The sequence below is a fragment of the Corvus hawaiiensis genome, chromosome 6 (assembly GCF_020740725.1).
Source record: "Corvus hawaiiensis isolate bCorHaw1 chromosome 6, bCorHaw1.pri.cur, whole genome shotgun sequence".
NCBI classification, from domain to species: domain Eukaryota; kingdom Metazoa; phylum Chordata; class Aves; order Passeriformes; family Corvidae; genus Corvus; species Corvus hawaiiensis.
Genome location: NC_063218.1, coordinates 12646992 through 12660597, shown reverse-complemented (window position 1 = coordinate 12660597; position 13606 = coordinate 12646992). Strand labels below are relative to the sequence as shown.

The 13606-nt window shown below is 40.6% G+C and overlaps 1 protein-coding gene across 2 annotated transcripts in view; it reads right to left on the bottom strand.

Annotated features, from left to right (window-relative positions):
* SETD3 (SET domain containing 3, actin histidine methyltransferase) overlaps positions 1-13606 on the bottom strand; it is a 62143-nt gene that overhangs the window by 48394 nt on the left and 143 nt on the right. Inside the window, exon 1 of one of the 2 annotated variants that reach the window (XM_048307589.1) lies at positions 5951-6056. The exons of the other annotated variant lie outside the window; for it this stretch is intronic. Coding sequence (XP_048163546.1) covers positions 5951-5991 — 41 coding nt within the window. The 5' untranslated portion in view covers positions 5992-6056. Of the gene's footprint in view, positions 1-5950; positions 6057-13606 lie in introns of those variants that run through there. 2 annotated transcript variants of the gene reach the window in all.

The following is a 13606-nucleotide window of genomic DNA, read 5'->3' as shown; positions in this document are numbered from 1 at the left end:
CTACAGGATGGGTTTGAGTACAATTACAGTATATGCATGGCATTGCTTTAAAAACAGTTAACATCAACTAAGTGAATTAAAAATATATATTGTCAGATAACATTTTTGCTTTTTTACTTATTCAGAAAAATCCAGTTCTTGCAACGCATCTGTTTTTCAGCTAGACCATCTTTTTACTTAATTCTACATCTGGGCTGTTTACTAAGGCACAAGACAGTCACATGATTGACAAGTGCTTCAACAAATCCAGATGTAAAATACATTTTGATTGCCTGTGAGAACACTACTTACATGTTTCATCCTGGAATAGCTGTTTGCTATGACAGTGTAATCCCAGAAGAAACACCCTCAACATATAGAAGAAACTTTGAAAAAGTTTAGTCTACAAAACAAATAAGATTAGTTGTTGTCAAGATCTTATGCTCACATAAGAAAACTTCCCAAATGGTAAAACCACAAATACAGAAATGTTAATATGGCCCAAAATATTTATTAGCCAGTATGTCATAGTTACACAAGACTTACAGTTAAAAAGCTACTTTGATTTTACCTGTAATCCTGTGCACATACATACTACACAATGCTTAAGTAAAAGCGTTCGTATGCTAAGACAAGAACTAGTAATTATGTGTTACCTTTGCTGTATTTAAGCAGCTTTGTAAGGATCTAAATATTCCACAAATTTCAAAAATAGGTCCTGTGATGGCTTAACACAACCTGTTCTACTTGCCATTGCAATGTGCCAACAAGGCTCAAAATCACTTCAGCATATCATTTCAGACTGCAACTCCTTGCCCATGCTGGCACATTTACCAAGTGTCTTCATGGAAATCTCAACATCAGTGATGACTAACAAGATCAAAAACTAGGACCTTCCATCACCTGTATTTTGCTTAGTCAGACTAAGTAACAGAAGTAAAAAAAAATTAGTCACCGCTGATGACTATGAAGGCATGAGTTAAAATTAAACAACACTACATTAACAGAGGTGCAACAGAACACTGCAACACTCAATACATTGCTCCAGAGTGAACAGCTAAGAGCAGAAGTTCTGTCCATGTTCAAGACAGCTAACACGCTTTGAGATTTTGGCAAGGCCTTGCATGCAATTAGGACTTTAGGATTATGCTATCCAAGCATTTATTTCCATGGGAGTTGTTTTTTAACCCAAAATGTACATTTCACATGGCTGTGTCTTGGTCAGCAAGAATCACAGTAATTTTAACCACCAAAAAAGAGGCAGCACCTCTTTAAATAGGGGAAAGATAATAAAAATTTAACCCATTCCTCCATTTGTGTTACTGAAAAAAAAAAGTGCATGTGTACCACCCATTTTTTTTTTCAAATTCTCTAGAATGCACAGAAAAGATGGATGCATATTGATATATATCACTATATATTTACTGTGAGCTGCTTCACATAACAGCTAGAGCAGAAGGAACAAAGCCTGGCTGAATAGCAAAAAAAAATTCTTGGGTATCATTATGTAGACTTCTTAAAGTTCTTTTTTAATTGCATTATAGTCAATAGTGTAAGTAACACATAACTAGGCAATAACATATATTCCAATTAACTGAATTGTCTCAAAGGAAGAGATTTAAAGATGAGGACATTTAATGCCAAGGACTACTGTTTAATTGCAACAATAATTCCACCTAAGTGGAATGCTCAAGCAACCTAGTAGCAATTGGGCCCACAATTATTGCTATGCACTGAAAAATTCTCCTCTGAGTTCAGCTTAGTTTTTGCCTTAACACCTTTGCCTACCCTCTGCTTTCCACACATACAGCAACTCCAATATGATTTACTATTGCCTCCTACACTGCTGCCTTCCAATTAGATAATTATGTAGGGCCATCATACTGACAAACCACATCTCCAGTCTCAGCATAGGCAGCACGTCCTATAAAGGGACAGCCACAGTCCTTGGGCCCTTCCAATGTAACTAATTCACATGCTGAAGTTACTCCTCCAAGCAGCCAGGTGATGCAGATGTAACCATACATCAGATACATCACATACCTTTCACTGAAAGAGCTTACTACCCACAGAGTCCTTGCAATATGTACACAAAATTACAAAAAACCTCTTGCAAATCACGCTAATGAAAAGGAGGGAGGAAAGATGATATCCGGTGCAGAAAACAAGTTTCTACAAGCTTTAAGACTTGTTCTAGGCTATGTGGCAACATGCACAATTCTTGCCCTCAAAAAGTTTTATTATACATTCATGTCTTGTACCAACCTAAATTGGCTGAGTGTTTCAATACCACTGCTGGAAACAAAAAACCACTTAAGTGTCTATATTTGGACACTGAATTGACACTACCCAGTGTGCACAATTAAATTGTGCTTGAAATTATAAATATCTGAATGCAGCTACAGTTTCATGTTGCTTCCTGGAATACCCTGTCCTTAAAGAAGGGAATCTAAGCAGTTTCTAAGTAATTGCTGCATTTTTTTCTAGCTAAGAGTATGAAGCACAGCTGTTCCATTAAGCTTCTGCAGCCGATGAATTCCTTAAAGATGTAGTCAGAGGTGGTACTGGTGGCACTTCACCCTGACCAGGAGAGCTTAGGATCACTATCTAACCACAACAAACAAAACATGGTCCAGAAGTATTTATTGAATGCCCAGGGCTTCCAGGCTGCAGCCAAGAACCACAGAACAAACTAGTGTGAACAAGGGAAAGACAAGTTTGGAGAATTCCAGGGGGTATTTGTGTACCTTTTCTTAACCTTTCCAAGATGTGGGAATAGTTAATGGGCTTGCTGTTAAATTATACAGTGCACCTTGTACACTTCTGAAGGACACCTGACAGCACATATTGAAATAGAATCATAGTTGTATGGAGGCAAAAAGTTTGGAGTGGCACTGCACCTCCATGAGAACATGCTGTTCTTTACCCACACAGAGGGTACACCTGCCTGCCTTCCTGCTCTGGGTGCAGAGTGACATCAACTCATTGTAAACATATATATAAAAGTCTATCGCTGGCCATTCATGGAAATAATGAATGAGCATTACTGTCATTCATTCCATATATACCCATGTGAAATTTCAGGAGAGTTGAGTGCTTTGTTATATAGCAAGGTTGTACAATGGCTGCCAATGTATAAATCGTAGCAGTGCACAGATTTATAGCAATGCAATTGATAAGAAATACTCTGGGGATGCTCCTTAATAGCTTAAAAGAAACATTTTACCAATACATTTATTACAGAACTGTTTCTTTTGCTTGCAAACCCTTACAGAAGGGATCACAGCCCTCAAGCCCAGTTAAGATTACACTTCAATTCACTGCAATTTTAGTGTCCTCAGAAACCACCCGGGGCAGACCAAGCACTCCACATTTCTAAATCCCAAAAGAGTACTATTTTGACAGTTGGGCAAGGAACCTCTGACAAAATTTAAGAGCTATGAACATTGAAAAAAAAAATTTCTGCAGTCAATGCCTGATAAGTGATGTAATTGAGGGCTTAACAACTGTCAGAAAGTCTTCCAAACCCACTTCCCTTAAGCCCACTCCCTACCTAGTGGTTAAAATGGTGATTATTTTAGAAGGTGTCTAGAAGTTTCAGGTGAAAAACTGGCAGTTTTCTGATGTTTTTATTCTAGACCTTGAAAATGAAGTAGCATATTCTTTCAAGCCCCTTTATATCAGGCATTCATAGTTGGCAACTTGAGACCTTACAGTCTCCTCCATGTTTACTCAAACACTGCAGTGGTTTGAAATAAAGAAGCTTTTAACATACACATTTACTGGGCTCTAAGGAACAAGAAAGACACAGCAGTATTAAGTGTAACTTGGCTTCATCCCTGAGCTTTCAGATGTTTGATAAAGTAATAAACAAAATGTATGCAGACCATAAAGTACTGAAACTGTCATCAGCTTCTCACAATTTTAATCATCACAATTCAGAAGAATGATGGGAGAACTGTTAGGCAGCACTTTTTTTTTGGTATGCTTGCAGGTGACAACACAGACCAAAGCAGAAATATTTTAAACGTTTATTTTAGCACACACATTACAGAGTAAGCACATTGCCCACTCCAGTTCCAAAACACCTAGGAAGGCCATATAACTTTCTGAACAAAGCTCTCCTCTCTGTATTAAGGCAGAAAGATTGACCAGCATGTTTTCACAAGGTAACCGTCTCTAGTATACTAATAAACTGTTAACATGCCTGCTGAGAATCTGTTTTCCTGCCCTAATTTGGTGCACACCCCTAGTCGTGTCACCAACCTATCCCTCTGACCCCCAGCCATGCACTGAATCACAGAGTAGAGCTGACCAGACCCTAGAAGCAGTATTTCAAAATGTTCAGATAAAGAGCTGCAAAGATTTCTATAGTCTCCCTATGAAACTCTAGGAAGCCTGAGCTTGTCTTGCCTCGGATCCCTCCAAACTGAGATTTCAATGTTCTTATTTCTAAGTACCTTCATTCCTAGTTTCCTGGGCTTATCTCATTCCTGCACAGCCAGCAAAAATAATCCACTTGCACAGATTCCAGCAGCTTGGACTTTCAACAGTCCCAGGCCCCTGGAGACCCAACACCTTCCATCTCATCCAAGACCTGCATGGTTTCCTGTACTGCAGCAAGGATCCAGTTCAAGCAGCAGCCTCAGGTGCTGCTGCCACAGTGAGAGCCCCATGTCCCTCACCAGCAACACCGCCAGGTCTCCTTCGGCCATAAAGGACCACGAAACTGAACTTTGCATTAACCAACAAGTCACACCTGCAACACTTGCAAGATGAAGCTTATATACATCAGCCCAAAAAGAAAATTTGCTCCTACTGAATATAATGTCAAATGAGGGAAAAAGCAGCAGCATGACTCCAGACAAGACTGGCTGTTAGTGTTACTATGATTCCCAGTTCTTGTAGCTAAGTTTCCTGCTACCACAAATAGAACCATTATCTACTAGTCTGACAAATTTGTAGATAGATAGAGATGACTTCCACTCAGACCAAGTAATTCTTCCTGAGAGAACAGAATACAAACACGTGGCTATTGTAGCTCCTCCTGGTATCTTGCTGCAGGTCATACTGCTAAATCTCTATCCACCAGAGAAAAATGCATTCTGGGAGCAGCAGTACTCTCCAAAACTAGACCGCTCGTGTCCTAGGCCTTAGGCCAACATGCCATACACTGTCAGGACAGAATTCTGAAAAAATGTGCTCAAACCAGCTTTTTGTTATTAACCTGATCTGCTGTTAAAGAGTTTTCTGGGAAAGATAAAACTTTATCTTTAGAGACAGTAAAATATTCCTCAAAAACAGTAAAATATTCCTCAAAGTTGCACAGAATTTCGCTGTCTTGGAGTGCTACAGTAAAACCACAGCACAACAAATAAAACCAGCATCATTACACTAACTTCCCACTATCAAACTAGGCATAAACCATGCCTTTAAGACTAAGATCACTGTTTACTAGAGTTTGCAAAGTTTTTGGCTGTTCATCTCATTATATGAAACTCTACACTATACCTTCAAAACACTTAGAGACCAACTCTCAGACATCACAGAACAGAGCAAGCAATTTTCGTATTAGTCTATTCATTTTTTTTTTCTAAGTGCCCAAACTCAAAGTGCAACAGGCCAGTTTTTTATATTCAGGCATGGACTCAAAGACTTGGTAAGTCAGAGAAGCAGGTTGTAGAAGCCAGGTATCCTACAGTGACAGAAGAAAATCATAATTATCTGTCATTGTCTTGAAAACAGGAATTCTATTTTCTAATAGGGCATTGACAAATGCAAAAATTGTTATTTCATGAGCCCTTACAGAGCTCACTGTTCCCAAGCATCAGCTGGGAACAAAAAACTGCTTGAATGCTGACTTTTGGAAATAAGGGCAGAGAACAGATACAATCTGAATCTGACAACCACACAAAAACCCAACAGTCATTTTCTGCAACTCTAAGTTTTACAGTTCTATCAGCGTACTCACCGCATCAGCACACAGAGCTTCTCAAATTGGTCTGACAACATCCATTCTACTTGCTCCTGACTGACAGAATCAGGTGCAGCATACTCCAGAGGGACTGGATGCTTCTCTATTTTAAGGAGAGTTAATACATTAATATGCTATTGATGCAACTCTGGTTAGCAAAGGGGAAAATGAAACGCTAAGTGGTCATCCAAAGTAACCAGCCATTTCTTTCTTCACCAGCCAACCCTTACTACCTTCTACAAGTCTAAAAATACTATCCCAGCACACAAAGTTCCTGAAGCAAAGAAATTCATCCACACACAGCTCAGCTTCCTGTTAAGATCCACTTCATTTGAAAAAGGCAGTTTCCAAAGAAAAGATTGTCCAGTTGCAAGATACATCTAAATATATCTATCTATCTATATATATATATGTATCTCCATGACAGTATCCAAACATCAAGACATTCCAGGAATATCCAGACACAGGCAGTTACCCTCCAAAGTGAGAAACAGTAGTTATAGAATTATAGAATGGCTGCTGGTTTACAGAGGTTAGAGATGGAGTACGACAACAAGACTGTTGAAATGTGTCCATCACCAGTTTCCCTAAACCAGCAGCTCTAACCATGCCACCTGGAAGCTCACAGACCACCCAGACACCACAGCCTGTGCAAGGCAGTGGAGACAGATCCAGAAGGTTCTGAGTCTATTTTGAAAAGTCAGTTTTGTTTATGTAAAAAACTAAGCCCTGGACAAATGGGTCACAGGCTTTTAGATACAGGCCAGTAGCTATTTCTGAGTAACATATTCAACAAGAAAGAAACTATGCAGATGCATTAAAGAAATGCTTTTGTACCAAGGGTTCAATTGACAAAACTGAATAAATAAACCTGTAAATAGGTGCAGGGAACCAGCTAAGACTGGAAGATCTGAACATTTTATCACTGGTTTCGAAGAACTGAGAAAACTAATACATATCAAAAGAATGGAAGCACATATTGGTGACAATTTATCATATCCCAGTAAAAGTCTGGAAAAACCAGTGTTAAAACCAGAATAAGGTGTAGTGACTATCAAAGTAGTAAAATGGAACCATTTTGACAAACTCTAAAATGCTGTCTGTACAGGTATCAAAAACGTAACAAAATCACCTATATGCCTAACACCTTCTACTTTTGGATGATAAATTTTGAAAATGATAAATCATATTCTGTTGTATTTAGGGGGAAAAAAAGTAACATCAAATGCTAAAACAAATCTCATATAACTGTCTGGAACTAGAGATTTGATGCACAAGGGTAACTTGGTGTTTGTTAATGCAGGCATCTGGTCTCAGGCATAGTTTCACAAAATACACTCTAGTGGCTTACTACTTTCACTTCTTCTAAGACTACACAATTGAAAACTGAAGGATGGAAATAAAGCCATTCCGCTACTACTCCATCATTTTTAAGATCTTAAGAGGTAAGACTTCCAATGATAACTTCTTCCAAGCTCAGGAATGCTCCATCCCTTTTTGCAGAATGTTAAGTGAAGGTGGCAGGTCTGCATCAGCAGACAAGATGCTCCTGAGCGAAGGTGGCCAGAAGTCTGCATGAATGGAAAAGACACTCCTGACAAAACTCAAACAAACAGAAGAGGTGGAAGCACGGCCAGGTTACTCAGGAGAAATCAAAGCACTGTTTGAGCATGCAAGGGTGGGGACAGGAAAGCTAAAGCCCACTTGAGTTGAATCCGGCGAGGGACAAAGTAAAAGAAGGACAGTAAGAATGGCTTCTACGCGTGCATTGGGAGCTAAAGGAAGAGAAGACAAGGCAAGGTGTGAGCCTGATGCTGAATGGAGACAGGGAACCGGGTGACAAAGGACACAGAAAAGAAGACTGCTACTGCATGTCTTCTTCAATGACAAGACTTGACTTCAGGAATCCCAGGCCCTGAGATCTGATGTAAGGAAGGCTTACCTTTAGTGAAATAGGATCAGGAATACAAACATTTAAACAAACTTTAAAAAAAAATCTCACACTGAAAGGGACCATTGGAGACTGACTTGTTCAACCCCCCTGCTCAGGCAGTGTCACCTAGAGCCAGCCGCCCAGAACCATGTCCAGACAGCTTTTAAATATTTCAAAGAATGGAGACTCAGTCTCCAAACAGTGCTCAGTCACTTTCACAGTAAAAAAGTATTTCCTGATGCTCAGAGAGAACATCTGCTGCTGCAGTTTGTGCCTGTTACTTCTTGTCACTGTGTACCCCCGAAAAAACCTGGCTCTGCCTTCTTTGCACCCTCCCCTTCAGGTATTTGTACACACTGAGAAGATCCTGTTGAGCCTTCTTTTCTCTAGGCCAAACAGTCTCGGCTCTCCCAGCCTTTCTTCATATGAGGAAAGTCCCTTAATCAGCTTAGCGGCTCTCCACTGGCCTCTCTTCAGTAACTCCACCTCTCACACTGGGCAGCTCGGAACTGGACACTACACTCCAGATGTGGCCTCACCAGCGCTGAGTGGAGGGAAGCCGTGGAAGCAAGTAACCTTGATGGGAGAGCAGGGGATGCTGTTCATCTCTACATCAGTAAGGCTTTTAACAACATCTACCATCACATACTCAGACAAGCTAATGAACTACCAACTAAATTAGTGGACAGTGAGGTGGACTGAAAACTGGCTGCACTGCTGGATTCAAGAGGATGTGGTGCACAAAGTTCAGCTGGAGGCTGGTCACACCAGCATACCCCAAGGATTAGTACTGGGACTAACACTGATTATCATCCTCACTGATGACTTGAGCAGTGGGACAAAGTAGACATACAGTTCCACAAACTATATAATTGCAGACACTAAGGCATTGTTCATTTGAATTACCTAGAGGCAAACCTGTAAAAAGAGGTCTTTCAGAAGTATTTGTCAGAAATATTTCAATAAAAAAGTTCTTAAATGCAAAATCTCCTTCTCTCAGTTCTTGAAGTTATTATGTGGCTACATCTACAAACAAACAGTCATCAAATGAAGATAACCAAGCACCTCTAAGAGAGGCCACAAAGACAACCCCCACAGGACCTGTCAAGGGCAGGAAACAGCCTGCACCTCGTGCTTGGTTGGCACCAACCCCTTCTCACAAAGTAACTCATATTCCCTTAACTTAGCATGAGAATGGGCATACTAGGCAAGACCCAGCACACGTGAAGCTCTGGACCGGTAACATAGGTTCCATGGAAGGAGAAATCCACACATCACATTCTCTTCCTACTCTGCTGAAACACTACTTGAAAACTTTAGGCACTAGTGCTATAAAGCATTAAAGACAAAGCAATATTAACTGAGAAACACAGGCAGCATTTGCAACGTAAGAGACAGTTTTATTGAGAGAATTTCATCACTATTTATCATATTCTAAAATATATACAAACATATAAAAAGCACAACCTGCAAACTGATCTGCATGCAAAAGGCTACAATCAGACAGCTAACATAAGAGCCCCAGAGATGGACTCCCCTCCCTTCAGTGCAGGTTATCACACTCTTAACAGAAACAATCAAAAAGCAACTAAATAGAACTGACAGAGTTTACAGTCCATCTTTAATTACAAAAACAATTTTGGCCTACATTAAAACACTAGTTGAAAACAGCATGTTCAAACACTGCTGTAGGCACTTCCAGGACAGGGCAGCCAACTCCTTCAGAGATATTGGGAATATACCCAAGAATAAAATAAGCCAGGAAGTGGATACTAATCTGTCATTCCCCAGTTTATAACAGACTAACACTGGGCTCAGAAAATCCTTCTGAAGACTAAAAAGATCTCTCAAGTTACAAGTTATATTGTATTTTAATTCCTAATAGGATATTAGCAGCTACATTCTCAGAAACATGTCTTTCCCTGCATTTCTGCTTTATGTATTACCTACATCTGGCCAACAAGAGCCTGTAAACACCAGTACTGGAGACAAAACTGATCTCAAGCAGAGTCATTCACATCTGTACATGATTCAGCCCAGGCTAGACATACAGGCGGAATCCTCCCTGCAGTGACAGGTCTGCTGCTCTGGCCTGGCCACAGAACCCAGAACTGAAATGAAAGAATACAGCTCTAATTCTTCCTTATTTCAAAGAAAGAAGGATTAGCTGACTACCTGAACAATATGGGAAGTAGTAAAGGAAGGACATGGATAGATGGAGCAATTGGAATAGTAATTTGTTAGAAGAGATGCAAGCAAGAGGCAATGTAGGGCAGAGCAGCTAAAAACAGAAAAAGGGAGCAAAGAAGGTTAAAGCAGAGGAAGGGCAAGACCAAAAATGCAATGTTAAAACACACTTGGGCATGAACTCACCTCTTAATTTGTACAAACACAAGCCTCTACAAAGTCTAGCTCCAAATACACAAGACTAAGGCCAGACAACGCTAATGGGGCATTTTTATGGAGCAATGAAGAACTCCTGCTGTACTTTTCACTTTGAGAGGCCCTTTCTCATATTTTACGTAATAGTCTAGGTTAAAAACATTATTAGACATCTAAAACCAAACCTAGGAAGCTGAAGTGTCTCTATAAAATTATCTGACAAAGGATGGTCAGAATCAAATAATCCGCTTTACTAAAAAAGCTGTACCACCACAGGTTTGCCAACTTGAGCACAAGCCTAAAGCATCTGGAAAAGAGAAAGACTGAACCACTGCTGTATGCACTGCATACATCTACCCTGCAAAGAAAAAACTTTGCTAATCCCATTTTAGTGTAAGGTTAAGGAAAGAATGACAGTATATAAATACTACTGTGATACTGGGAAGAAGCCAATCTACAAAATAATATCAAAAGAAGCTACTAAAATTAGCTAAATATTTGTTTGATACACCTACAATAAACAACAACAAATTTAGCTAATTGTTAGGAATCAAATTCCAAAAGACATTTATTCTTAGAATTAGAATCAAAGAAAACTGTCTGCCAGTATTCTGATTTCAGATGCTTCACATAGTACTAATCTACTAAAAAAAGTAAGTACTGTCATTTTGACATTATCTCCCCCCACACCCAGTTGAACCTAGCTAGATATTAGGCACAAGACTGCCTCATGAATTAAATATAAACTTCTGGTAAGAAATTATTAATTAATTTGAAGGTAGCACAAAATGCTGAAGGGCAAAAAAAAAGGTCCATATCCAAGAGAACAGCTCAAAAAACCCCTATGTGTTTCTTAATTCACTTTTATCAGCTTGCTAATTCAGAACTATTACATTATTTACTATGGGTTTGTCCTTATACCCCTTCACCTCCCATTAAAGCTTTCTTAAGCAGATGGAGTGCTTCTTACTATCAACACCTTACTGATCTTTCTAGGGAAGATAATTTACTAACTATCCACAGGAAACAAGCTCTTAACTCCCTTGCCTCTCTCTTGAATCAGATCCTCAGACAGCTATTTGATCAGAAAAAATACTTACACTTTGAAGAAAATAAGCTGATAAACTCTACCAATTTGCCAACCCACTTTTGTAAATTTATTTCTTTGCTTGAATTTTGCTCCTCCTGAAGACTCCCACAAACTCTTTTTTCCTAATTCCTTTAGAGCATAATTAATTAAAAACCTTTAGGTACTCTCTTTACCTGCATGTTCCTAAATAATGTTTTTAACTTAGAAAATATTAACCTCACTTTATAAAATACAGCTCCTAATTGAGAATAAAAGCAAGCCACCCTGCCTTCAGCCATCAGCATGGGCAGATTTAACAGAACCACCCAGGCTTCCAAAAGCTTACGCCACAGGCATCATGAGGTCTCATGCACCAAGCACTATGACAGCCTAGTAGAAAAGATACAGATCCCTCAAGACTTCCAATACCCTTAAAGCATCTATTTTATTTTCAAAGAGAAACCACTGAAATACTCACTTGCTGAGAACAACCCAATTTATCAGATTAACTATAGAATCAGCACCACTATGATGAAGTATTACATAGATACAGTAGACATGTCTAGATAGATTTATTAAAATGAAAACATCATCAAGATATACACTTTTCCATGCAGAGAGCCATAACATGGTTTATTTTTAATTTCTGTACCATACTGAAACCAGAATTCTATTTCAAGGCACATCTGATTTCAGCAACAGATCAGGCCATCTCTGGAAACAGTGATATGCAGATTACAAACAATTTTGGGGTTTGTGGCATTTCTTCTCCCAACACCCTAAATCTATTTCTCGGCACACAATGCCAAGAATGTGTTTTCAACCATACTGCAATATATACTTCAATCCCTGCTAAACATAACTTGAAAACTTTATTAAGGCACAAGTCAGAATACTTGAGTCTCTACCATATTAAGTTACTTAATTGAGCAAAAATATCAGGAAGCCACCCCCACCTTTGAGCCCATCATGCCTTTCCCTCCAACAACTTGTACACTGGCTTACTATTTTATACCAGGAACCTGATAGTGGACATACAGAATGCCACAGTTGTTTACTCACCTACAAAATACTTGTTTCACATGACAGTTATGAGCTTACAACAACTGAAAGCAGAAAACACCTGAGAGACATTAAACTAACGTTGTAGCAATTTTCAGAGAACAAAGCTGTCACTTGAATAGACAGGTGCTTACATTACATACTCTTAGAAGGAACAAAGACAATCTACTTTCAGCCTGATCTCAGGAGCAAGCTTAGGTTCCAAGGACAAGTCCATCCAGAAGAGCAGATGCCAAGCTTAGGGCAAGAACATCTTTGAGCCGTGAGGGACAACTTCCAAAAGGAAGAACCGAGCTTGTCCTGATAGATAAATGTAGGGTAAGAAACTCTATGCCAAATTCAAAATTTAGGAATTTGCTAAGAACTAAAGGCAAAGCACAGCCTCAGCTTAAGCAACTCTAATCAAGTGTTGCTGGGTAAGGAAGAAGAGGAAAGGATCATGGGACAGGCAGCTGCTGTAGCAATAGGGGAAGGCTGAAACACCGAGGCTGTTTCAGGAGTAACACCCCTGTCGATAACCAGCTTACGATTTATTCTAATTTTAACCCCTCCCCCTTTCTTTCTCCAAAGGTTTCACCCCTTTACTAAAGCAGGCTGCAGACGGGATAAGAAAGGAAAGAAACCAGAGCACTCTTCTCGACAGCCAGAGGAGGACTCTGAGTAGCCACACACCCGCAAAGACGCCCCTGAGCCAGACCCCGAGAGCTGGAGGCATGGGAGGCTCTCCGGGAAGCTGAAGTAGCAGTAGGGCGTATTCAAACCGTGTCACATATTTAAAAAAAAAAAAAAAATTACATCATGGGGAAAATAGTTTTAAGCCATCTTCTTTACTATCGTTTCTATCAACCTCTCGAGGAGGAATGAGGCAAGAGAAAACGCCAATGCCGCCGCCTGGCTCACTTGAAACCCGCGCAGGCCGGGCTGGAACGAACCCGGCCCGCCCACGGCGGACCCGGGGGACGCGCCGGCCCCTCCGGCCGGGCAGCGGGAAAGGCCAGGGCGAGCCGGAACGCAGGCTGAAGCTCCCGGGGGAAGGAGGCCCGGACCGGCCACGCAGAAGAAGGCCAGGCCCGCGGAGCGCACCCCGGGGTGGCGGGAGGGGGTGTCCGGAAAGAGCGGCGCCTCCCGCGGGGCAGAAGGCAGCGGAGCGCGGCAAGGCGACGCCGCCCGGAGGGTTGAGGGGAAGGGCCCGTGCCGCGCCGGGGCG